General features: G+C 37.6%; 1 protein-coding gene across 4 annotated transcripts in view; it reads left to right on the plus strand.

The window, feature by feature from the left end:
• Window positions 1–19,175, plus strand: part of LOC135324161 (transcription factor RFX3-like) — a 64,373-nt gene extending 45,198 nt beyond the window's left edge. For all 4 annotated transcript variants that reach the window (XM_064499785.1, XM_064499786.1, XM_064499787.1 and 1 more), the window contains 6 exons: window positions 5,470–5,567; window positions 5,876–6,025; window positions 7,341–7,549; window positions 8,571–8,724; window positions 11,261–11,303; window positions 12,233–19,175. In XM_064499785.1, coding sequence (XP_064355855.1) covers window positions 5,470–5,567; window positions 5,876–6,025; window positions 7,341–7,549; window positions 8,571–8,724; window positions 11,261–11,303; window positions 12,233–12,471 — 893 coding nt within the window. In that variant the 3' untranslated portion in view covers window positions 12,472–19,175. The remainder of the gene's footprint in view (window positions 1–5,469; window positions 5,568–5,875; window positions 6,026–7,340; window positions 7,550–8,570; window positions 8,725–11,260; window positions 11,304–12,232) is intronic.
• Window positions 19,176–24,500: the final 5,325 nt, after the last annotated feature.

Raw genomic sequence — 24,500 nt, forward strand, 5'->3', positions numbered from 1 at the left:
AGTCTTCCTTGCTCCAGACTTTCCCACTGGTCTCAGGGGCCTGGGATTCCTGAAGGCTGGTCTTAACAGTAAAGACTGAGGCAAAGGCATTCAGTACCTCTGCCTTTTCTGTGTCCTTTGTCACCAGGGCCCCAGCCACATTCAGCAGTGGGCCCACATTTTCCCTAGTCTTCCTTTTGCTGCTGATATACCTATAGATGCCCTTCTTGCTGCCCTTCACATCCCTCCCACCACCTTCAGAGGGGCTTTGGCTTTCCTAACCCCATCCCTGCATGCTCACGCAGTGTCTCTATATTCCTCCTGGCTCCTCTGACCCTGCTTCCAACTCTTGTACGCTTCCTCTTTATGTTTGAGTTCAGTCAGGAGCTCCTTGTTCATCCATGCAGGCCTCCTGCCCCCTTTGCTTGATTTCTTGCTTGTTGGGATGGACCAATCTTGAGTCTGGAGGAGGTGATCCTTGAACATCAACCAGCTCTCCTCCATCACCTTTGTCAGGAAGTTGTCATCAGTGCACTGCAGAAACTGCATGGATTGCTTGTGCCCTGCTGTGTTGTCTCTCCAGCAGATATCAGGGTGGATCGCGTTCCCCATTAGGACCAGGGTCTGTGAACATGAGGCTTCTTCCAGAGTTCTGAAGGCCTGATCTACCTCTTCCTGATCAGGCGAACTGTAGCAGACACCCACCACAACATTGCCTGTGCTGGTCTGCCCTCTAATCCTTCCTGGCCTGTCCTTCCTAAAGAGCCTGTAGCCATCCATTGCAGCATTCTAGTCGTGTGAGCTATCCCACCACGTCTCCGTGATCCCAGTGAGATCGTAGCCCTGCAACTGCACACAGACTTCTAATGCCTCCTGTTTGTTCCCCATGCTGCATGCATTAGTGTACAGGCACTTCAGAGAGGCACTTGGTTGTGCTGATTTCCCAAAAAAGGTATGAGAGCTTTCACCATAATGCCATCCTGTAGACACTTCCTTATTTGTGTGCATCCACTCTGGTTGGGCCTCCTTCAGCCCTGTTTTGCTGATTACAAGGTCTCTTTTGTATATATCACCCTGCACCCTTTGCTTTCCAACCCAGTCCACCACTTCCTCACTTCCCCTGTCATTCCTAGTTTAAAGCTCTCCTCACGGGGTTGGCCAGCCTGTTGGCAATGATGCTTTTGCCCCACTTGGTCAGGTGGATCCCATCTCTTCCTATCAGTCTTTGCTCCTCAAAGAGGGTTTGGTTATAGAAACCAAATTCCTGTTGGTGACACCAGCTGTGCAACCAATTGTCGACCTATAGGATCCTTCCACTCCTCCTCAAGCCCTTCCCCCTCATCAGCATGATTGAGGAGACCACTGCCTGGGCCCCCATGCCCTTGACTATCACCCCCAGAGCCATGTAGTCACCCTTGATATGGTCCAGCTCTCCCCTGGCAGTGTTGTTGGTGCCCACGTGGAAGAGTAGCAATGAGTAATAGTCCGAGAACTGGACAAACCTTGTCAGTCTTTCCACAATATTCTGACTCCAAGCCCCCAGCAAGCAGCTAACCTCCCTAGGCAGCTGGTCAGGTCAGCCGGTAGGGGTCCCCATCCCCTGTGGCAGGGAATCTTGCAGTGTTATTGCTTGACACTTCTTCCTGGTGCTGCTGTATGGCTCAGGCTCAGCTTGTTCAGATGCTTCATTGGACAGAGCCCCTCATCTGCTATGAGGGCACTGAACCTGTTCTTTAGTTGGAAATATGCAGGTAGAGAAGGAGCCTTCCTCCTGGTGCCAGAAGTCACAAGGTGCCAGTCGTCATCATTATGGGAGTCTCTATTTCCCAACCCAATAAGCACAGACTCTGCCTGACATTCTTTCATTACAGTTGAAGGTTCAGTCAGCAGGGTCTTGGAGAAGATTCAGTTGATCTTTCTCATCGTTTCTGATACTGTGCAGTCTGCTGACCTCCTTCCACACCTACTTTACTTGGCAACACAGATCCTGTACCACCACATGCCTTCTACAGACAAGGAGACCATCTCCCTCTGCCCCAGCCTCAGCGAGAGGCCCCAGGCACTCCCTGCAGCCGGAGAGCTGCATCCTCCTGCAGGAGCTCAGTCTGGATTGAGGCCTCTGATGTTACAGGGATAGTTGCCCAGGAGACTGTGCTGGAGACCACGCACTGTGGCATGTTATCATCATTGCTGAGCGCATGGATGCTGTTCTCTGCAAAGTTTCTGCTCCCTTCTGTGAAGCCTTCTGTGCAAACTGCTGCATCTGGTGACTGCCTCTGTTAGCAGTGTTGTAAGCAGCAGCTTGGGAAAGTATTTACAAGTACTGCTTTGTAGAAAAATGCCATCATAGGCAGGTTTCTTTTTTTCTGGATAATTGGAAAGGTACCAACTGCAGTTGGCCAAAAAATTAGGGAAAAGTGTTAACTTAGTAAGGACATAAACTGATAATTCTTTTTTTTTAAGTTTCATATTTTTTCTTTACCAGATTTTCAGTATTTTTATTTTGAAAAAAAAAGAAAAACCCTACTCTGTTACACACCTACCCAATAAATATTACCATAAAAGAAATTAACAGTGAGGAAAAACTTTTGAAAAACAACCTCTAAGTTGAATTGTGTCAGTTGAAATGTTTGTGATTACTTTCTAGGGCCCACAAAATGAATGAAAAAATACTGTGTTGGTAAAAAGCCAAATTTCTTTGTTTAAAAAGAAGTCAAACACTCTGCACTTGAGTCAGGAATAAAGTTTATTATTATCTAACGACTCTAGCAAAAGACCAGAGCCATTGTGTAATACTGGCAGTAGATGCTTTTTCGTGAGAATGGCCTTTTTATCCCTTCACAAGTGACAGGATGGACAGTAACAAACATGTCTGGGAGTTCCTATTCCAGGCAGAGAAGTTATGTTCAACATGTTTTAACATTGTATTTCCCAATTTCAGCAATTGCAAGTACTGGAAAAACTGCAAAAATCTTGTTTTTGTGAGATTTGTGTATGAGAGATTTCAGATGAGAACCCAAGCTTTTTGAATGCTTATTCAAAACAAATGTTCTCCTTGTAACTTCTTTTGCTACATCATTTAATGTGTTTAGTAACATTTTACAAACTATCAGAATGAATTCAGGCCATTTATTTTGCACCAGATTGTTCTTGAGATTCTTTGGAAGATGGTTTTGGGGATTATAGCCAGATCAACTTGAAGAATGTTTGGAGGATGTAAATGCTTAGGCCTTTGGTATGTTAACCACTGTACTTAAAAGACAGAGGACAGCAAAATTCTTGAATTTAATATATTATCTTTAGAGCTCATTAGAAATTCATGTTCACTCTATATATCACTGTCCTCTAATCTAGTTTAGTTAGAGGGAATATTATTTCTTTAGAATTTATATTTCCTCTTATCTGCTCCTCTTTCTTTATAGCTAAAACCTTTTTTTTTTTAATCAAGATGTCACTGAGCTGCTTCTTTCCATACTTATTTTTAAAGCAGATCATTCTGTGATACAGTTGGGTGAAAAAGATGTTATGTTAGTTTTTTTACATAGTATTTGTCCAGGAAAAAAGTAATATTTTCCTTAAATAACTAAATATTGGTGACATGTTATTTACAGTATTCCTTATACTTTGCCTTTTCTTATTTTGCAGGTAATAAATTAACATGAGTGAATGCATAGTTAACTATTAAGTGCACAGAAAAATGTTTACATAGCAGCACAAGTGGGTTAGATGATTGACAGGGCAGAAGAAAGTTTGTTCTTTGCCTGGAAACCTCAAGGAAAAAAAAGCCAAAAAGCCCGTTCCCATAGAGTATTCAGCTAATACAGAAGTTTTGTAAGTCCAAATTAAATTTCAGATGAGCATCCAAATTTGGGGGAAGTTACATAAACAGTACCTACTACTGGTTACCACTACAAATTTGAAGAAAGGATGCTGTGAAGAATAAAATATTTCTTAATTTTAAGTGAGTTGACCCACTTTCCTAGCAGAAGTTCTTAATAATAATGGGGTTTGTTGATTACTCAAGTTGTAAAAGGACATTTCTCATATTAGGTGACTTCCATTTACCATTACTTCTTACTCTACCAAAGATGGTGTTTTGCCTCATAAACAAAACACAGTCTTTACTTGGACTGCTTCTGTTGAGACGTAATGAAAAATCACCTTTATGTGAGGGAGCAAGTGAGAGGTATGGGAAAGTGAGGTTTTTACTACTCAAGAATTCTGGTTTCCTTTTCCAAGTGCCGTTCCTTAAGGACACATTTCCCTTCCTCCTCCTCTTATAAATTAAAACTTTTTTTTTTTTTCCTCCAGAAATGCAGGTTGGTGCAACAGCTTCAACTACAAAGCTATGCAATTTTTCTCCAAGTCTGCATAGGCCTCTCAGCAGTTATGCAGCTGTTGCAGTGAGGAAAAAAAAAAAAAAAAAAAAAAGCAGAGATTTCACAGCAGTAAGAGCAATCCCACCTTCTGCTAGTTAAACGCCTTTTTATATATTGATGCTTGATACTGTCTTTGAACACTGCACATGGCATTTTGTTCTTCAAAACTAAAGTAAACAGCATGATGGCAATGGTTCAGGGTACTTGAGGAAACTGCAGTATTGCAATAATTACAATTTTCTGCAAAGTTTTGCTGTTTAAAAGAAAAAGCATTTAGGCAAAATTGAAGGCTGAAAACTCATGATAGTTTTCAGCAGATAGGAAACAATTGTTGCAATTACTGATGTACCTCTAGGAATGCCCAAAACAATTTTCACTATTGATCATAGGTTTCTTGAAAGAGTCTAAAGAGGACAGTTCTGCTACTTAAATTAAAAACAAAATAATTGTTGCATTATTATGCAATATGGAATCATAGAATAATTCGGGTTAGAAGGGCCCTCAAGAGGTCTCTAGTCCAACCTCCTGCTTAAAGCAAAATCAATACTGAATTCAGACCAGGTTGCTCAGGGCTTTATCCAGTTGGGTCTGGAAAACCTCCAGTGATGGAGGCTGCACAGCTTCTCTGGGCAACCTGTTTCACTGCTTGACTGTCCTCATGGATAGAAGGAGAAGCTTTTTCACAAGTCAGGACCTCTTTTGTTTCAATTTATACCCAGTGTCTCTCATTCTCCTGCCATGCACCACTGCGAAGAGCCTGGCTGTCATCTTGATGAACTCCTTGTACATATTGGAAGGCTGCTATTAGGTCCCCCCATAACCCTTTTCTTCTCCAGGCTAAACAATCCCAGTTCCCTCAGCCTCTCCTTGTAGGGCATGTGCTCCAGTCCCCAACCATCTCAGTGGTCCTCTGCTGAACTTACTTTGGTTTATCAACATCCTTTATTGCTTGGGGGGGGGGGGGGGGGCTACAAACCTAGACTGGATAAGTCTACGAGACAATAAATGTAGCAGATCTTAATGTGCAATATTTAAGTATTGAGGATGCAAGAAGTTTCAAGACAGACACCTTGCCACCTTTTTAGTTCTATTTTTATTCTTTAATGTTTAGGTGCCTTGACCCAAGCCATTCGCAATTTTGCAAAAAGCCTTGAAGGTTGGCTTTCCAGTGCCATGAACAATATTCCACAGAGAATGATACAAACCAAGGTAAACAAAGCTTACTGCAGTTTTCTTCACTTTATGAAACAGCACACTGAATGACATTAAAAGTAGCAGCATTTTAAATTTTTATGCTAAATGTCATGTTTAGGTTGAACTTCAAACATGAAACAATAGGATAGGAAATAACTTTGTTTTGCCAAAAAAATTAATAGGGAAAACATTATTTACTATATGTGAGTTACAACATCTGAGGGCTCATAAATTAATACAGAAATATTAACATGAAGGTAGAAGAATCAGAGGATCAGTTGATGATGAGTACAATATGTTAAGATAAATGGATTTTTTCATAGGTTGCCACTGTAAGTGCCTTTGCCCAGACTCTGCGAAGATACACATCTCTTAATCACCTGGCTCAGGCAGCTCGTGCTGTGCTTCAGAACACTTCTCAAATCAACCAGATGCTCAATGATCTCAACCGTGTTGATTTTGCCAATGTCCAGGTAAAGTGTGGCTTTAAACAATAGACTTTTTTTTAAGTGTTATTTCCCCCAAAATTTTAACTTTATCATTAGTTCTCGTTATTCCATCAAGAAAGCAAAGTGAGAATATTTTGCTGATTTTGTATATGCAGCGATTCAATACAAACTTGCCAGTTTACACTTTAGCCTTAAGGAAAATAAAACTTCAGAGCCATTATCCATTTCTATTTTCTCTGAAGAGAAAAATACCAGACCATGTGTTCTGCCAATCTTTATTTAATGCAGATGAAAGTGTAGACTACGTGTGTTCTTAGAATGAACAGCATGAATGATGCCTGAAGATGAAATCTTGGAGAGTAACATAGCTTCTGATCTTCCATTAAAAACTATTAATCATACAACACTATTTCTAGTAGAGATTGTTTCATTAAGTTTATTTTTAAAGACAGTATCATTAGTATAGTATTAGTTATATTGTATAATGGTGCGTAAATTATCTAAGATCTAGTACGTGACCAAAGATATGGTATATTAAATATTGTTCTGTGTTAAGATACAGGGTCTGTGAATGTTGAAATGTTAACTTAGCATGATAGCCAGAGTTTAAGCATATGGCCTGTAGTAATTCTATATTGGTTTTCTCCAAGTTTCATCCAACAGAAGTGTCCTATTGGCCTTATTTAAAATTAAAAATGCAATGTAATCACCTTCCATGATAACACCAAGACTGAATTCCTCATTATTGTACATGGACCGTTTGTCCATTTGTGTGCAACTTATATTACTCATTAAGCAATGTATAATATATTACAGCCTATGGGCAAACAAAACAACCCTTTTTTGCCTACAAAACAAAACTTTTTTTTTTAAGTGAGGTGATTAGAAATGTAACAGAAATTGTCTTTTGTCTCAACTCCTTCAAAGCAAGAGGAACCATGGTGCTTTGGTTTCTTGGTTCCTCTTTATTACTCTCTCCCATATGAATGCTTTTTCCACTTGTTGTGCCTGTAGTCCCAAGAAACCTGACAATTACTGAAATTTTTGCTAGAAAAAATTATGAAGTTGATTTTTCCCCATGAAAATTAATATGGAACATTGCAATGTATTTGTGTGGTTTTCCATTGTATTTTATTTTAGTGCTTTATTTGATACCTGGTTTTATACTTTGGGTTCCTTACTCTCATTTTCTTCCAACAAAATTGAAAGAGACATGAAAATAAAAATGCTCATTAGTTTGCCTAGTAAGTGTATTTCATCCTTTTCATTTAATTGTTCAATCTTTAAGAATAATTTACATTTTGTGTTTTGCTTTCATGTTTGCCATGTGTTTTAACAGGAGCAGGCTTCCTGGGTATGCCAGTGTGATGACAATATGGTTCAAAGACTAGAAACAGATTTCAAGATGACTCTTCAGCAGCAGAGCACTCTGGAGCAGTGGGCTGCCTGGCTCGATAATGTAATGATGCAAGCATTGAAACCATATGAAGGAAGACCCAGCTTTCCTAAAGCAGCACGGCAATTTCTCTTAAAATGGTCTTTCTACAGGTAGTACTTAATAGTCTTCTAAAATATTTTAACTATTTAATTATTTGCTGAACTGTATGTTGTAATAATGTTAACAAAATTTAGATCAGACAATAGTTAAGGAATGAAGAGCCTTTTTTTTCCAGAAAAATTAGCATTGTTAACATTAAACTCATGGCTATGTGCAACTCAGCAATGAATGAAATGTTCCTTGTATTTTATTTAAGGCCTTGTGCAAATATAATGAGATTAGAAATTTATTCCAAGTTGGAAACATGCTATGAAACCCTTTGGGGTGAATAGCTATACAATTTTAAAGCCAATATTCTTAACACTTTATTAAAATGTCATGACTTCTATTTTTATTATTTAGGGAAAACAAAATCTTTTCTTATGTGTAAAAAGAACATAAAGACAAATATTCCATGTCAGCTGCTACTGTATCAGTTATCAGAGTAATGCTAGTTATTTCAAAATTATATGTTGTAGCATCTACTTTTTGAGGGTATCATATGTATGTTTTCATCTACAATCTGCATTTGTCTATTATAAAATCACAAGCCTACTTTTGCAAAATGTAAAGTTTAAAAATCATACCAAAAAACCTTTGTACTGGAAATGTGAGCACAACAGGCAGTATATTTTGAAGGAGTACTTTGTTTAAAATTAAATAATCTTAATTCAATTTTATTGTTTATGTTTTTAACAAAGAACTTTCTTCCACTAAGGTCAGTTTTTACATATGCTCACATATTGGTAATTGTGCATATACCAAAAAAAAACGCAAAACAAAACCCTTCCTGTCTTTTTGAAAATCTAGCTACTAGTTGTGTAATGTGGTTCCAACAATGCTTTCAGAGAAAGAGGAGAGGCAAATATTTGCCTTTCCTGGACACTTCTTTCTGTAGGCACGATAAATCAGATGTGTTTGGATAGCATTACTTTTAATAATATTGTTCTTGAAGTGCATATTCCATATGAATAAATGATTAAAGGATTGTGATATTTATTTCATAAATATTTTTTTTCCATATTTAAATAGCTCAATGGTGATTCGAGATTTAACCTTACGCAGTGCTGCTAGCTTTGGCTCTTTTCATCTGATCCGCTTGCTTTATGATGAATACATGTTTTACTTAGTAGAACATCGTGTTGCTCAGGCAACAGGAGAGACACCTATCGCAGTTATGGGAGAGGTAAGATAATTTGCAAGACACTGGATTGGTGGATTTAGTGATGAATTTGATATGTATCTGCAATTTTTTTTAACATTTAACCGTTGCAGATTGAGTTGCAAACATCTCGGCATCTTCAAATTTGGGTTTCTAAAGTTATATACCTTAATCCATGTTTCCTTGGTTGATTCCTCCTCCCCTCCCCTCCCCTCCCTCCCCCCCCGAGTGCTAAAATCACACTGACTTCTAACACTGATTTTCTGCAAAGGAGCTTGCTCATTTAGAGATCTACATATAGATTCTGGTGCCTAAGTTTGTGTACAATTTAAAAAAAAAAGGGGGGGGGGAGTGCACAGGTCAACCTACTAGGTAGAAACCTACTTTTTTAGATTCTGGAAAACTAAGTAGTTCATATGAAAAAAATAAAGGAACAGAATAATAGAAACTGTTGCTTTCAGGGATCTGTTTACACATATTTACACACACGCAAAATTCACACAAGTGAGTAGTCCCATTGACTTCAGAAGGGTGGCTCACATGCAGAAGTTAGTTTTGCTTGAATGGTACTGTTCACATGCATGAAATGAAAGTAGCACAGAAGTACTTGCAGGAGTGGGACATAGCATTGAAATATAGGCATGAAAATATGTCTATTTGTTTAAAATAAACAGAGCAAAACTCTTAATTCACAATCAGTGTATCTTATATGTGTCTATGGTATGTGCAAGGTGAAGTTTACTTTAGGCCTCTTTTCTTCAGTAGCTCACCTAACCTTTAATTTTGTGCGAGTTGCTTAAGAATTCACGTTATCCTTGATGAGTTATCATCAAGTAATCATACTTTCCAGGTGTTGGAAAGCTGGTAGATGTGGAAATATGATAGATGGTTCACCTGACTAAAGCTTAATGTTTTTATACTTGACGGTCATTGTATCGTGTTTTATTTTACTGATAAGTTGCAAGTCACCTTGCATGACTTGATATATCATTCTTCCCTCAAGATATATTAAATAGTATCATTAAATATTATAAAAAAGATGTACTTTTTCATAGAGATGTGGAGTCTCATTTTAATTTGTCATATGATTTCATGTAATGTAATATAACATGTTTTAGAAAAAATAAATGACTATTTCTGATTAGTGACTCACCAACAGCTTGGATATTTGATTAAACTCTGCCATTATATTTATAGCAAGGTATAGCAAAAGTGTAATGTTGCTACATTCTTGTGTTCTTGACAGACATGGTATATGTTAAATATAATGTTTTTGGTGTATTGTGGGACCTTCTATAATGTTTTGGTAAACTGAAGAGGGATATGTTCTTAGAAAATAAGTAATATAAAGCTTTTAGAGGTGAGAGGGGGGCAGGGAAGAAACCATAAATATTCATTAACTGCATGCCTTCTTGTGTTTCTCTGCCTTTACTGACTGTGGTTGAAATAAAATGAGAAAGACTAAGGCTAGTCTGACAAGCACTTTAAACCAGCATAAACTGGTTTTGCAGCTGAGAAAAGCATTCTTTGTCTCCTCTTCTCCCATCCCCCTACCTTTGGACACTGATGCTGGCACAAGTACTCAGGCAGTCCTGTGGTTAACTGGATCAGAGGATCCATCCCATGAAAAATAACCTGATTAAAACTGGTTATTTTTCTCTTGGGTCAGTTCTGTCATGTGGCTCTTTGCATGGTTATGTGAACATATCCATGTGAAAGGATGGGTATGGGGAGGGGAGGAAGTGTATGTGAGGGAATCTGGGAGAATGGGACTGCCGCTGCTTATGCCAGTTTAGTGTTTGCTGAATTACAGTTTTATCTTTCTGTACTTCTGAAAAGGACTGAATCAGGTATGGTTAGAAATATATTTATCTAAATATTGTACTCCTTTCATTTGAGATTCACTTATCAAATTATGCTCTGCTGCTTCTCATTTAAGAGAAGGATAGAGGATTCAGACAAGGAAAGGGAGGAAGGAAGGTTGCACTTTTTACTTCTGAGCAACTTTTCAGTTTGTTTTTGTATAAGTAAATTAGTTGCCATAATAAGCTGTAATAACTGTAAGCCCTATTTTCAGTAGTGCCATTTATCTACCTTACATATAGATTTGCAATACTGTAACTGCTTTTAGTGATGCCCCTTCATTTTTCTTCCAGCTGAATAAACAGTCGTCTTAGGGGAATTTTTAAGAGCTTTTGGTTAAAATATTGGCAGTTCAAAAATGAATACCAGTCATAGCTTTTGGCATTCTACATCATAGAAATATCTCACTCAAAGCAACAAAGGCCCTGACATAAGTCACCCTAAAACATATGCTTAAGTTTATATTTCATTGTTTTAATTGTTGAGGATTTTTATTTTAATGTTAATTTCCTTAATATGAACAAGAATGTGATGGAATGGAAAATGAACTGGTATACTATGGATGTGACTGCAGTCACATGCACACACTTTCATACTACCCCCAAGCCACTGGAGCATAGTCCTGACTCCATCATACATACTCTAAGGTCATGTTTGTGTAGGACTGCGTCCACACTTTTTATTGTTTATTTTGCAGTTTGGTGATTTAAATGCTGCATCCCCTGGAAATATGGATAAAGGTAAGCATTCTAATCTCTCAAATGTATGATTTTATATAGAACTAATGTGTCTCCTGGAGCAAAATAAGTCCTTATTTTTTGAAAATATAGTAAAGCAGAATCTAAAGCTGTATCATGATTTAAATTGTTTGTGTATTACTAATATATGGGTACAATATGCTATACATGATATATAGTATATAATAATGACTAAAATAATGTAGATAAGGTTTTTAATAGGAAAATCTTAAAAATAGGTTTATTGTTTGCACAAGAAATTTTCAGTGTTTCATGACTTAGCTCTTGTATATCCTAGTGAGAGAGCTGAGGGGGGTGGACAGTTGGTGGAAGGAAGATATGATGAGCATGCACATATATCTACACTGTAATGAATGATGGTTTTTGATAAGTGAAGATGTGGCAGAATTGGGTATGAGCACTTGCCAAATAACTCGCTAATTGTTACTGAAGAATATAGTGTAAGAAATTAGTTTATTTCCTCTTTGTAGAGTGTAGGCTTAGTTTGTTCTCCACGCTTACACTGGTTGTATGATTTGAGGCAAGTTGCATAACCTCTCTTCACCTCAGTTTCCTTATCTATAAAATGAGAGTAACAATCCTTGTTAATCAAGTCTCAGAGTTGAAAGGCATTCTGTAAGTGCAAAATTAATATTTGTTAGAAATATTTATTTGAGATAGCATATAGTAAAGGCAATTCTGGTATTAACAGTGTGCAACTATGGTGATGAAAGCTGAGAGAGTTCATTAACCTATTTATCTGTAGTATTTATTGACTTTTTCCCAATAAAATCTTAAGTTTTCAGTTTCTACTTTATCAGGTTGCTAGACTTCCCTGTATTTTCATATTCCATACGTTATTTGCAAAATAAAGGCCATTGTATTTAGCCTTTTCCTTTTTGTGCTAGTTTCTTGGTTGTTTGTTTATGCAGATGAAGGCAGTGAAGTTGAAAGCGAAATAGAAGAAGAGCTGGATGAAATTGGAGAACCACAAGCCAAGAGGGAGAAAGCAGAGCTAAACCAGGCATTTCAGGTGGACTGCATGCAGCCAGTACTTGAGAGTGGAGTACAGCAGAACCTCCTGAACCCACTTCATAATGAGCACATTGTCACAAGTACTCAGACTATCAGACAATGCAGTGCTACTGGAAATACGTATACTGCAGTCTAATATTGAAAGCTCACCCCCAACTACATTAGCCCTGTTGATGTTGGGCTTAATGTGGGAGAAAAAGAGAATAGATCTGAAGGTTGACTTATCAAATTTTAGCTGTGCTGAACATTACCTTTTATTGGAGTTGTGAAATGGAATGGGTGTATCTATTTTGCCAGATGTTTAAAAAAAATTTTGTAAGCAAAGTCATTTTGCGTTAGCCAGTCAATATTAAGAGAATTCCTAGTTTCAAGTGTCAAGGAAGATTTTTGCCAAGCTTTTAATGTTAATGTTTTTGTCCTCTTATAATTAAAGTAACTTAAATTTTTTCATAGTTTTAAAAAATATTTTAATGTATATGAAATCATCATCATGATGAATAATTAACATAGGTTTTTAATTAGATGCATTTCTGTGAAATATCAAAATAAATATTTTCTTTGATTTATGCTGGAGGCATACTCATTTGACAGCAGATGCATCAAATTTGTTATAAAAGGTGCTTTTCATTGAACAGAACTAGAAGACACTATTTTGATAAAATTGTGAGCATTCAGGGGGTATTTTTATCATAATGCTGGAGGGTTGGAAAGATCTACTGTTTTCTTTCTGTAAGGAAGAAGTATTTTCGCTGCATTTACAAATGCAGAATGAATGATAAAATTGTAACAATGTGCTAATGTGTACACAGTAAGCATACCTAATTATTTGATCACCATGTAAACAATTCGAGCTTCCTTTAAAATCAACAGTTCCAGATTTTATTTGCATCCCGGTTCCTCTGGTTTTGAAGACTACTGATTCTCTGTTTGGGACCACTGCACAGATGTTTTTGGCTGTTGAGTGGTACTGTAGCTGTTAAAACTGAACCTGAAAAGAAGTGGTTTGATGTGTGGGTTTTTTTGTTTTTTTGTTTTTTTTAATGTACATGCTACTTATGCTGAACTGGACATACAGGAAAACATTCCATTTGGATGACTTTCCTTTGGATTCCAGGTCTTTTCCTACTAGTAGCTCAATCTGCTGCTCTTATAATTTATAGAATGCAAGGAATGTAGCAACCTGCATCATTTTCTTTCCAAATTATTTCCTGACTCTTGTGGATTTAAATTTTTACAAAAATTAAATAAGGTAGTGTAACTGGCACACCTCACCTGTATTTATTCCCAATTGCATAGAATTTGAATAGGTGGCTAGATGGACCATTGCCATTTAAGAATGTACATCAGGGATCATTGTACCTCGGCTATTACATGGTGCCTTAAACAGAACCGAAGCTAGGATTTAGTATTTTTTGTTATTCTTAACTCTTAAATTAATTCAACAAGGTGTGCCTGTCAATTTCAAATTCCCTAAGTACTAAGGGCAGGTTACATAGTCTTCGAAGAAATAAAAGGGAATTTATTATCAAAATGATTTTAATATCCCTCTTAAAATTGATAATAATAAACCTATTTTTTCTTGTTTCTAGCTGAATTTCACTTTATTAGAAATAAAATTTGCTTGGGAACTTGGAAAGCAAAAATAGCTTTAATATCAACTTCAAATGTTGTTAACAAAGTAGATTGACCTTAATCCTAAGCATAGTTATATATATATATTTTAAACCCTTGTCTATTTTAATTTTAAAAAGTCAAAATAAATAAATGAGCAGGTACATAATGCAGCGCATGTTCTTAATTTGTATATGTGATGGGGTGTCAGCCTGATGTTATGTTTTAATGATTAAATCTTATAGTGATAGTTTATATAGCTCATATTAATTGACATTAAGCATCTCTGATTTTTTCTGATTATGTTAAGCATTTTCATTGTTTTTAAGCAGACACATGAATTTGCTAAGCTAAAATAGTGGAAATAAATAAGTAAATGAGCAAAAAAGTGAAGGAGAGAACAAAAAAATTCAATTTTATAGAAAGGACTGTATAAAATGATTAGGGAGCCTTTAATTTTATCCAGTGTGTCTGTGGATTTTTATTTTATTTTTTTTATAAAATTGTATATGCCAAATGGGTGAACAGCATGTGAAATGAACAGTGTGTTTTTAGCAAACAAGTTTGCTAGAGCTTTCATATGCTTCAAGAATAGATACAGATTAACTAAGATGTCCTAACGTTTTTTGGTGCAAAAATTAATTTTAAATTGCTTAGCAGAATTTGGAGGCCAACCCATCCTGCTCCATTCTATGTAGGCATAATTCCTACTGATGTCAGCAGATGTTTTTTATCTCAGCAAAGAATGTAAATGAGGTTTATGTTCATTTATGTCTAAATTCACCTGTGCACTGAATCTCGTTATAGATTTTGTTCCCCCAAATATCACTAAGTTCTGATTTTTTTCCTTAGAAATCAGCGCCCTTCATCAGAAGTCCTAAAAACTAACTTGTGATAAATATTTATTCCCCTTCATTGTGTATTATAAGTAAAATAAAAAGAAATATTCAACTCTTTCATTTTTAACATAGAGTTTTTATGCTATAGTACTGATATTCTGTATTACCTGGTTTCACCTTTTGTATTAACAAACCTTAACTGGTTTTATCATCATTATTCTTTACTGCTATAATGTTGGAATTGTTGCTGAGAGAGAAGTATGGTTGTCACATGTAAATCTAGATTGCTAAGAGGAGGTGGGACCTGAATATCTCTTGATTCAGCTCCCTAGTCCCACCCAGTTATTCACTGTTCATGTAGTGCAAAAAGAAAACAAAAAACATTAATACAAAGGTGGAATGTATTTCATGGATTCTAATAGCAGTTATCAAAACAAATTGGAACTATCCCAGCTTCAGATAACTGAATTGAGTTTGTATTTCTGTGCTTATCAATTGATTATTCTCTCAAACTTTTAAACAATATTTTCCCCACTTTTTTACCAAATTTTTAAAATAATTAAGTTGCTATAAGCTGCTGTGTATACTTACAAGTTTGAGAATTTTGTGTTTTACATTTACTGAAATTTTAATCAAACATATACATATGAAACAATTTGCACACTCTTGCTAATTGTTAATAGATGGATATCATTAATGATTTAAAAACAGAGATATGAATACCTCAGTCCAAATTATGTAGTGTGTAGCATGTGGCTGGATTGCCACATCAACTCTGAAGCCTACTTAACTCTTTTAGTGCTCTAAAGAGCTGTAGCAAGTATCCACAGGCTAGACGTTATAAGATAAGAGCTCATATGATTTGTGAATTTTACCTGATCTTGACATGGAATTCAAATTAATTATTTTAGAGACATTTCCTCCATTAGCACAAATAACTCAGTGAACAGTGTGGGGGAATGGGTATTGTTGAACTACTTTTTCAAAACATGGGGCCCAATTTTCACAAGTTTTATATTTATGAAAAAATGATGGTACATTTTCATATTTCTCATTGTAAAACAGTTTTAAGGGTTTTTTCCTCTTTTCAGTTACCTAGTTCTGTGTTTTACTGTTGTATTGTAGCATGCTTTGTGCACCTTTTTTTTTTTAATGTTCCATTGAAAAATTTGGATAGTATTATTTAAATTGTTTACTTACAAAATGATGATGTACAGCATTACTGCCTTTAGTTCACAAATGTGTAAAATAATGTGCTGGTGTACTGTCATTCAGGAATGTATAGGTCTATAAAATAATTTAATTTAAAATGAAGGATTTTTAAATGTCTGAAACACTGCTTTTGTTCAAATTATTTTCCATAAGAGACCTGATCTGATGATATCTTTGTGGTTCTCACCAAATGACATCAGCATTGTTTAGAAAAACATTTATATTACTTAGAGCTACATTGCAATCTAATTTAATTTATAGAGTGGTTTTACAAAATAAAATAACCTTTTATACCCATGAAAAAAGGTAAAAAAAATATTTTTTTAAATAATATAAGTATTTTTGGTACTTCATATGACAGTGAATTCAGAGTTTAAAACATTAATTTGAGAGATCAGTACAAATTTCTGAAAATTGGGTCTCTAGAGCAGGAAAACTTACATGTATATGGTTTAAAAACAAGTCAATGAATGGAATTCTAGTATCTTTTTGAATTCAGTGATTAAAAAGAAAATAAAAAAACTGGAATAGAAGCATAAATACACAGTGCTTAGTTGTAGTATTAGAAAATTAATTTAATGTAATGCCTTGCATTAACCCTTTGAGCATTGTAAGGATGAGAAGAAAGCTTTTTAGATAATTTAAGTGGTCCACTGAAAATATTCTATACATCTAAGTAGCTGATTGTGTTGTAGAAAATGGTTTTAATTTTAATACTTGCATACTAGACAGAAATGTCTTTGTTATAGAAACCTCAAGAGACTTAGGCTAAATTATTCACTGCCATCAATGTGTGCTCTCTAGTGCAAAACAGTACTTCTGCTCTTTTGTTTTCATAATTGCATAAATATCTAGAGAAAATCAAATATGTGGCTCTACAGACATAAGTTGTCTACTTTAAGATGCCTTTACGAGATGAAGGTTTAGAAAAAAATTATTTCTACTGTATTGAAACTCTCTTTAGGGTAGTATTGGAATACTCTAATACTGTAAATTAAAATCTTTAGAAATAAAAACATCTTAGTTAACAAGAGAATGAATTTTACAAAATACTTGGTATGTTTATAATCAAACTTTCTGCATAGTCTTTTTGATAAACAGATATAAAAAGTACAGTTGTATTCATATTACTTTTAACATTCAGTCACTACAATAAGGACTAATAAAGAGATAAAGGTACTATTCAGCTTCCTCTATAGGGATGCAGTTTGGACAGCTCTTATTGAATGTCAGAATTTAAAAAACAGCCTAGAAATTGCACCTGCCTTCTGCTGTGTTGAAAAAAATTCCTTTGTTCTTGCAAATAATACCCCACGGAACAAGTTCAGAAGTGAGTGGAGTTATTGAAATTATAGATAGAAATGCCACCTTACTGAGATTTTCTACTGGTTCCTTGCAGTACCAATCAGCAACACTAGGTGCAGCTGTACTTATTCAAATCTAGATGAGTGCACAAAAAAAGTCTCATTAAATTATTCAGTGGAATTAAATCAGTGGTATAGTGCAAATAAACTGTAAACATTTTTAGTCAGTTAATGCAAATTCATACGTAATTAAAATGCAATACTCAAAGGGTTTTAATTTAACAATGTTTTATTCATAATTTATTGTAAAATGCTTCTCAGTTTGCATGCCTTGATCACTGCTGCTAGTGATTTTATGTGCCAGTAGACCTGAGTTTAATTTACCAATTTTACTTAAGAAATAGTTAAAGCCACTTACAAAGTGACTGCCTAGTTTTTGTTTGAGGAAAATATGCCTTAGTTTGATCATTTAAACACACTTGTTTTATTCTGTTTTTTTTTCTTAAAAAAATCAAAAACAAAAAAACCCCAACAATTAAAATGTTGAGATTGGAAGCTCTGAGTAATTAAATATTTAGTAAGAATTCTTCCTGTAATTTGATTGTTAAAGGTGAAATTCATTGTAGAGAAGAAGGCCTAGAACAAGACTATCAGCATCAAAATGACCCTCACTTAAATCTGAATCAGGGAAATGCTCTCATGTTCATAAGCTCTTCCTTGATTCAGGTGCAAACATCTTGCAATGATTTTCAGCACTGGGTGAATTTTACTCCAAAATAGTAAGTGTCTTGAAAGAATTAAGACTGTGGAGGGACAACCTCACCTTGATTGGTGTTTATCAGGGACCCAATCCAATATCTTTTGACTCACTGATGTCAACAAGAGTTTTGTTTTGTGTTTTCTTACACAAAATACTAAAGGGTTCCCAAATACAATGTTAAAGTAATTGCCTTGTATTTAAACATTAAATATCATATTAAAGTAACCCAATAAAGCAATTTAAAATGTCAGAAAAATATCATTTTGTACCAAAGCAAGTTGCTCATCTTCACTGGAAATTTGGGTTTACAGTAATAACCAACGAGGCCATTAAAGAAACTTTGAGTGCCTTTCAAACACTTGGGAAATTGTGCCTGAGGTGGTAAACTGTAATTAGGTTAATTCTAGAGCTTACCAATCAATCATTCTATCATCACTCAGGGCTTTCTTACCTTCTTGGAAACTTACTTTATTCCATTTATTTTATACTATATTTCTTTAAAGTGCCATCATTTAAATTTCACTTAGTAAGTGGCAGATTACATTATTCAGTCCCACAAGCACAGAAATGTAATAGCAGTAGGAGAAATTTGAACTTTTATTTTCCAATTGACTGCATACATTATGTAAATGAGGTAAGCAACTTTTTTGTAGACTGTACATGTGAGATAATGTAATGTTCTTTTCCAGTTTTTGAATTAGTTGAACATACTTTTTAATTATTTAAGGAAAACATCATCGCAGAATAACGTGATAGGATTTTTTGTATAATGTATTTGATTTTGTAAATATGTATTTCCTGATGTGATTTTTTTTTTTGTGAGAAATGATAAATCTTTTAGTATCTCATGTCCTCTCAAAATTGGAAGGAGCTAAATAATAGTTTGTGGGCAATTTGTATTGTGTACTGTACAATAACTAGGGAACTTTTATAATTATAAAAATATATATATTAACTTTTAGTGTGTTGTTTAAAAATAATGAGCGGAACATACTAAAGACAGTAGGATTTTTCTGAATATTTCAGACTTGAACTCAGGCTAGCTTTCTTGTGTTTTTTCAAAACAAAATTGTGTCTTGTCTTCTGAAATAAATTTGTTTTCTTGTTACAAACATTTGAATTGCTTTGGGTTTTATATAATTAAATATTTTAGATTGCAATACTATCGATTTTGAAAGAAAAATTTCAACTTTTGCCTTTTAAATGACAGTAAAATATTTATGTAGCAGCATTAGGAGTAGAAAACTAACATTGAGTGTGTCTTAGGTTGCAAAACAGACTATTATTTGAGGTGACAACTTGATTAAATAGCTGTTCATGCTTCCAATAACTGCAAATTGTAATATGCTAATTTAAATTTCAAGAATGATTTTCTATTCTAGATTTAGTTAGTTAAAATGGGATTTCACAGCTGTTAGGGGCAAGCAGACTTTGGCCTCTGGACTTCATTGCTGTTAATGCACCACCACCAAAGCCTAATACTGCAAGTTTTGCTTTAGTAAAATTGTGAAAATATTTGCATTAACTTATTTCAGAGTACTTAATCTGAAAACAAAGAATAAAGGCTGTATCATATTAAACCATGTTTCTCATGGGTCTCCAATGTGTATCTCCAAAGATAGGAAAGCTGCCTCCTATAGCTTGAATTTTTTTGTTCAGTTTATGAGCATTACAGTCCACAATTAGCTATCTCATACAGCTTATTTCAACTAAGGTCCAAAAATTTAGTACAATACAATACTGGTTCCTGCGATAAATCCCACCAGACAAGACTATAAATCTTTCTACTCCAATGACCAGACAGACTTATGTTTACAAAATCCTCCTAATTGGTATGTTAATGAAGACTGAGACTTCCTGGCCTAGCTGGTGCCTTGGTTGAGGCTGAGGGGGTTTAGTTCCAGCACACATCTGCTAGAAAAGGCTTTGTAGAAGACAATTTCTCTCACCCCAAATAACAGTATTTGGTCATATTATTAGATTCTTTTTCAGTGACAGTGTTCCAGAAAGAACCTGCAGGATTCAACCTCTGTTGTTGTTAATATTAATTAAAGTAGTTTAATCATTTAAATTATAAATGGAAGTTTAGTTCAGCTTCCCCACAGTACTGCAATATAGATCCCATAGCATAAAATATGGCAGAAACAGTGGAAATTCAGGGAAAATCAAGGTATTGTAAGCAGACACCAGAATAAGATGGGTTACAAGTCAAGACGTCATTTTAATTACTTCTGCAAGGTGATTTTTCTGCACAATGTTGATATTATCAAATAAGTTACATTCTATATCAAGTTATTTTAAATGTATTTAATTTGCCTCATCTCAGGCAATCACTTCTAATGTGTAAAATGTCATACAGCCCACAACAATCCAAACTGTGCCAAAAGCCATCACAAATATAAAGCCAACTATTGTTCCACAAAGGAACCAAGGCAGTCAAACCTTGATCCATTTCTGGCACTGTTGACAGTATGCCAAATAGGGTTGCTCTGTTGACTTGATGCTGTTGTTCCTGATCTTATTCCAGATTTCACTAAATCCCATTGTATATATTCTTCCCCAATAGCTGGATTAGCCTAACAGTATTAAAACAAAAAATTTCTTGATTACAATATGGTGCTGTTGATAGCTTATTCTGAACGATTTTATGAACAGACCTGTTTTAGAATATTTTTGAATATACATTTCCTAAGGAAATACTATGCATCCAAAATCTGGAGCTGCCTTCACTACTAAGTTTTAGGGCATAGTCAGATCTACAGATCTAGCTGGAGTGGTGTTTAAAAAGATGTTGTCTCAAGCTGTTATCTCTTTCCAGCTGGAAGTTACTGTTCCCCACAGTGGGATGTGAGTACAGCTAGCACATTTCTGAGGCAAAATCGACTACCTTTGCTCAAACTAGCCGTAAGTTGTTTGTACTAGTGTCTCTGTTCTGCAGCTGATTAGGAAGTCCTTAAAGCTTTTCCTAAGCTGTCGTAGTAGCTTAGTTATAGAAACAAGAAAATAAGTGGATGACAACAGGCAATTATATCATTCTGCGATTCTATAATTTAATATGTTGGAAGGGACCTCTGGGGCTCTAGGTAGGGATCTAGCCCCTACTCAAAGCAGGGCCCTGTTTGTGTTTGACCACTCTCATGGGGAAAAAAACTTCCTAATATTTAAGTGGAATTTCCCATGTTCCAACTTGTGTCCATTGCCTCTGCCTCTCCTTCTTCCTTCTCTTCTGAAGGCTAAACAATCCCAGTTCTCTCAGCCTCTCCTATGCCATGTGCTCCAGCCCCCTGACCATCTTGGTGGCCAGCTGCTGGGCTTGCTGCAGTATGTCCATGTTTTTCTTGTACTGTGGGGCCCAAAAATGGACATGACTCCAGATGTGGTCTCATCAGTGCTGAACAGAGGGGAGGAAAAATACACTTCTCAACCGTCTGGCTACATTACTGCTAATACACCCCAGGATGCAATTGGCCTTGACCACAAAGGCAGACTGCTGGCTCATATACTAGCTGGCCACCAGAACCCCAGATCCTGCAAAGCTGTTCTCTAGCCAGTCAGTCCCCAGCCTGTACTGCTGCATGGGATTGTTCCATCCTGGATGCAAGACTTGGCATTTCCCTTTGTTGAACCTCATGAGATTCCTGTCAGCCCATTTCTCCAAGCCTGTTGAGGTCCCTCTGAGTAGCAACCCTGCCCTTCAGTATAAACTGTCCCCTCCAATTTGGTACCATCCACAAACTTGCAGAGTGTGCACTCCATCCAGGTCATTAATAAAAATGTTAAACACTATCATCCCCAGTATCAATCTTTGAGAGATGCCACTGGTAACTGGTCAACAATTGGACTTTTTAACCACTGATCACAACACCTCGAGCAGAATGGTCCAGCCAATTTTCCACCCGCTTTATCATCTGCTTATCCAGCCCATATCTCACCAATTTGGCTATAAGGATACCACGAGAGACCATGTTGAAGGTCTTACTGAAGTCAAACACTGGTCTCCCCTTGTTCGCAGCCCCAGTCATTTCATCATAGAAGGCAATCAGGTTGGTCAGGCACAATTTGCCCTTGGTAAATCCATATTGGCTAATCCCAATCACCTTCTTGTCCTTTGTGTGCTTGGACATGGCTTCCAGGAGGGTTTGTTTTGTAACCTTCCCAGGGATTGAGAGGAGGCTGACCGTCCTCCCAGATCATTCTCCTTGTTCTTATTGATGATGAGTGTAACATTTGCCTTTTTCCAGTCATCAGGACCCTTCTTTGATCACCATGACCTTTTAAAGTTGATAGAGCATGGCCTCACAATGACATTAGCCAGCTCCATCAGCACCCTCTGCATCCTGTCTGGTCCCATGGACTTGTATATGTATGGCTGAAGTGTTCCCTAATCATAGAAAAGAGACTTCTACCTGGGGTCCTTCAGTTCCCAGCATGACATCAAATTAGTCTCAGGTTCATAGCAAGTGGGAAGGATGTCACTCGTGTTAGGGAGTTGCTGAATCTGGCAGCCCAATAGAGCCGAGGGTCTGCCACAGCTCTCTGCCCCCAGGTCCAACCAGCAGCGAGGTTGAGCATGTATTCCCAGTAGGCACACACACAGACACACACATATAATACACATATACACACGGCCAGCCACATAGATCAACACAGAAAGCACTCACACAAACAGCACCAATGGCCTCATCCTGTTCCCCTCTCTGGCTGATCAGGACAAAGGTCCATTACTGGGAAATATATACACATATACACTGCGGATCCCTCCAGTAGCTGGGCTGAGACAGTCTACCCAGTAGCTGGGCCCCAGATCCCTGCTCTCCCCAGTTGCCTCCCACGCAGAAGCACACACACACAAACAGGTCTCTCAGTCGACCCCCCAGCTCAGACCTTACGGTCTCTCCAGCAGTTGGCTGGGACCCTCTGGTCCCTCTGGTAGCTAACTCCTCGAGGTGTCTCACCCTCAGAGACACATACGAACACACCTGGCCCCCAAGTCACCTGACCTACTCGCCAGCTAGTCTGGCTTGATGTTTGCTAGCGATCACACACTGCCATGCACACCCTCACGGGCTCCGGTTGCTGGCACCCCAGACACACGGGCTCCTGTGACCTGTGGTCCGACTCCAGTGGCTGGCACTTAGCCCTCCATACATGCACGCACACACAGAATAGAGAGCCCCTCACCCAGGAAAATAGTTAGAAATGGAGTCTAATGAGACGACAGGCCAGACAGCACCGATCAGGCGCGGGGCACGGCCAGGCAAGCATACTGGCCAGCAGCCTCTTCACAAGTGACTGGCCCTTTTCCCCTCTCTTTTCCTAGTTTGTTCCTCCCCCAAACCACCTTGATCCCTCCCTTTCCCTGCCTTTGGTTCCTCCCCTAAGCATCCCATGATAAGTCTTGTGCGCTCCCCAAATGCACTTCCCTGCATCCCATGATGTGTCCCATACCCCTAGGCAGTAACCCCCCCTCAGCCTGTGAGGTGACCCAGAGAGCCTCTCCCCTTGACTCATCTTGATGGGTGCCACCCCCGGCCCATGGAGAGGGGCTGGGGCAGGGGCTCCATTTTCACTGATCAGGTTATTGGGGTTCCTCCACCCATCAGTGTTCCTCTGCTCCTTTGTGTTTATGTAGATGAGCCTTTAATCACATAACCTTGTCCCGATCTAATATCGGGAAGGTTTCGTTACAATCCCAAGGACGAGATTAAGACCCTAAAACCAGTCAAATATCGTACAACCTTTTAACTTTATTTTCAACGAAGCGGGGAGAAAAGGTGGGGAAAGGCGAAGGGGAGAGGGAAAAAGGGTAAGGGGAAAAGATAGAGAAAGTTGGAAAAGGAGAAAAGAAACTAGCTACCGCCACTCCGAGTCCGATGATGTTCGGCTGACTCCACCCGAGATCTCCAGTCGTCGCAAACAAGCCCCCCTGCTATTCACCCAGTCTGCAGTTTTTATAGGTTCTTGCCCCGCCTCTGGGAGGTGCTTCCTCACTTCCCATGCAGATTAGCTGTCATGCGCAGTCCACCCTCTCGGAACCTTCCAGAAACAGGCTGGGGGCATCTGGGGGGGGGGGGGTGTCTCCTGCTCATGTGCAGATCGCAATTGTGTACATGCGGCTCGTGCTAAACGTGCTGTTCCCCTAGAAGCCGCCTTCTGCCTTTTTCGCGCTTTTTTCCCCCCTTGCAGGTGCACGAGGTTGTTTACCTCGCGGACGGCTCCTGGGGGCGCCGGCGCGGCATTGCCCGGCGCGCCTCGGCAGCGGCGGCTCTGCAGCAGCAGCAGCAATGTCGAGACAAAACTGCATTTAGTACCGGTTCTCTACACCACCCCGTGGCTCGACATTGCAGCTTGGTGGCAGAAGAGAGAGAGAGAGAAAGAAAGCAAGCAAGGAAGGGAGAGAGAATTAGGGGTAGGGGGAAGTCGCGGGAAGAGTAAAAGG

This window comes from Dromaius novaehollandiae, chromosome W, assembly GCF_036370855.1.
Source record: "Dromaius novaehollandiae isolate bDroNov1 chromosome W, bDroNov1.hap1, whole genome shotgun sequence".
In the NCBI taxonomy this organism is placed as follows: Eukaryota; Metazoa; Chordata; class Aves; order Casuariiformes; family Dromaiidae; genus Dromaius; species Dromaius novaehollandiae.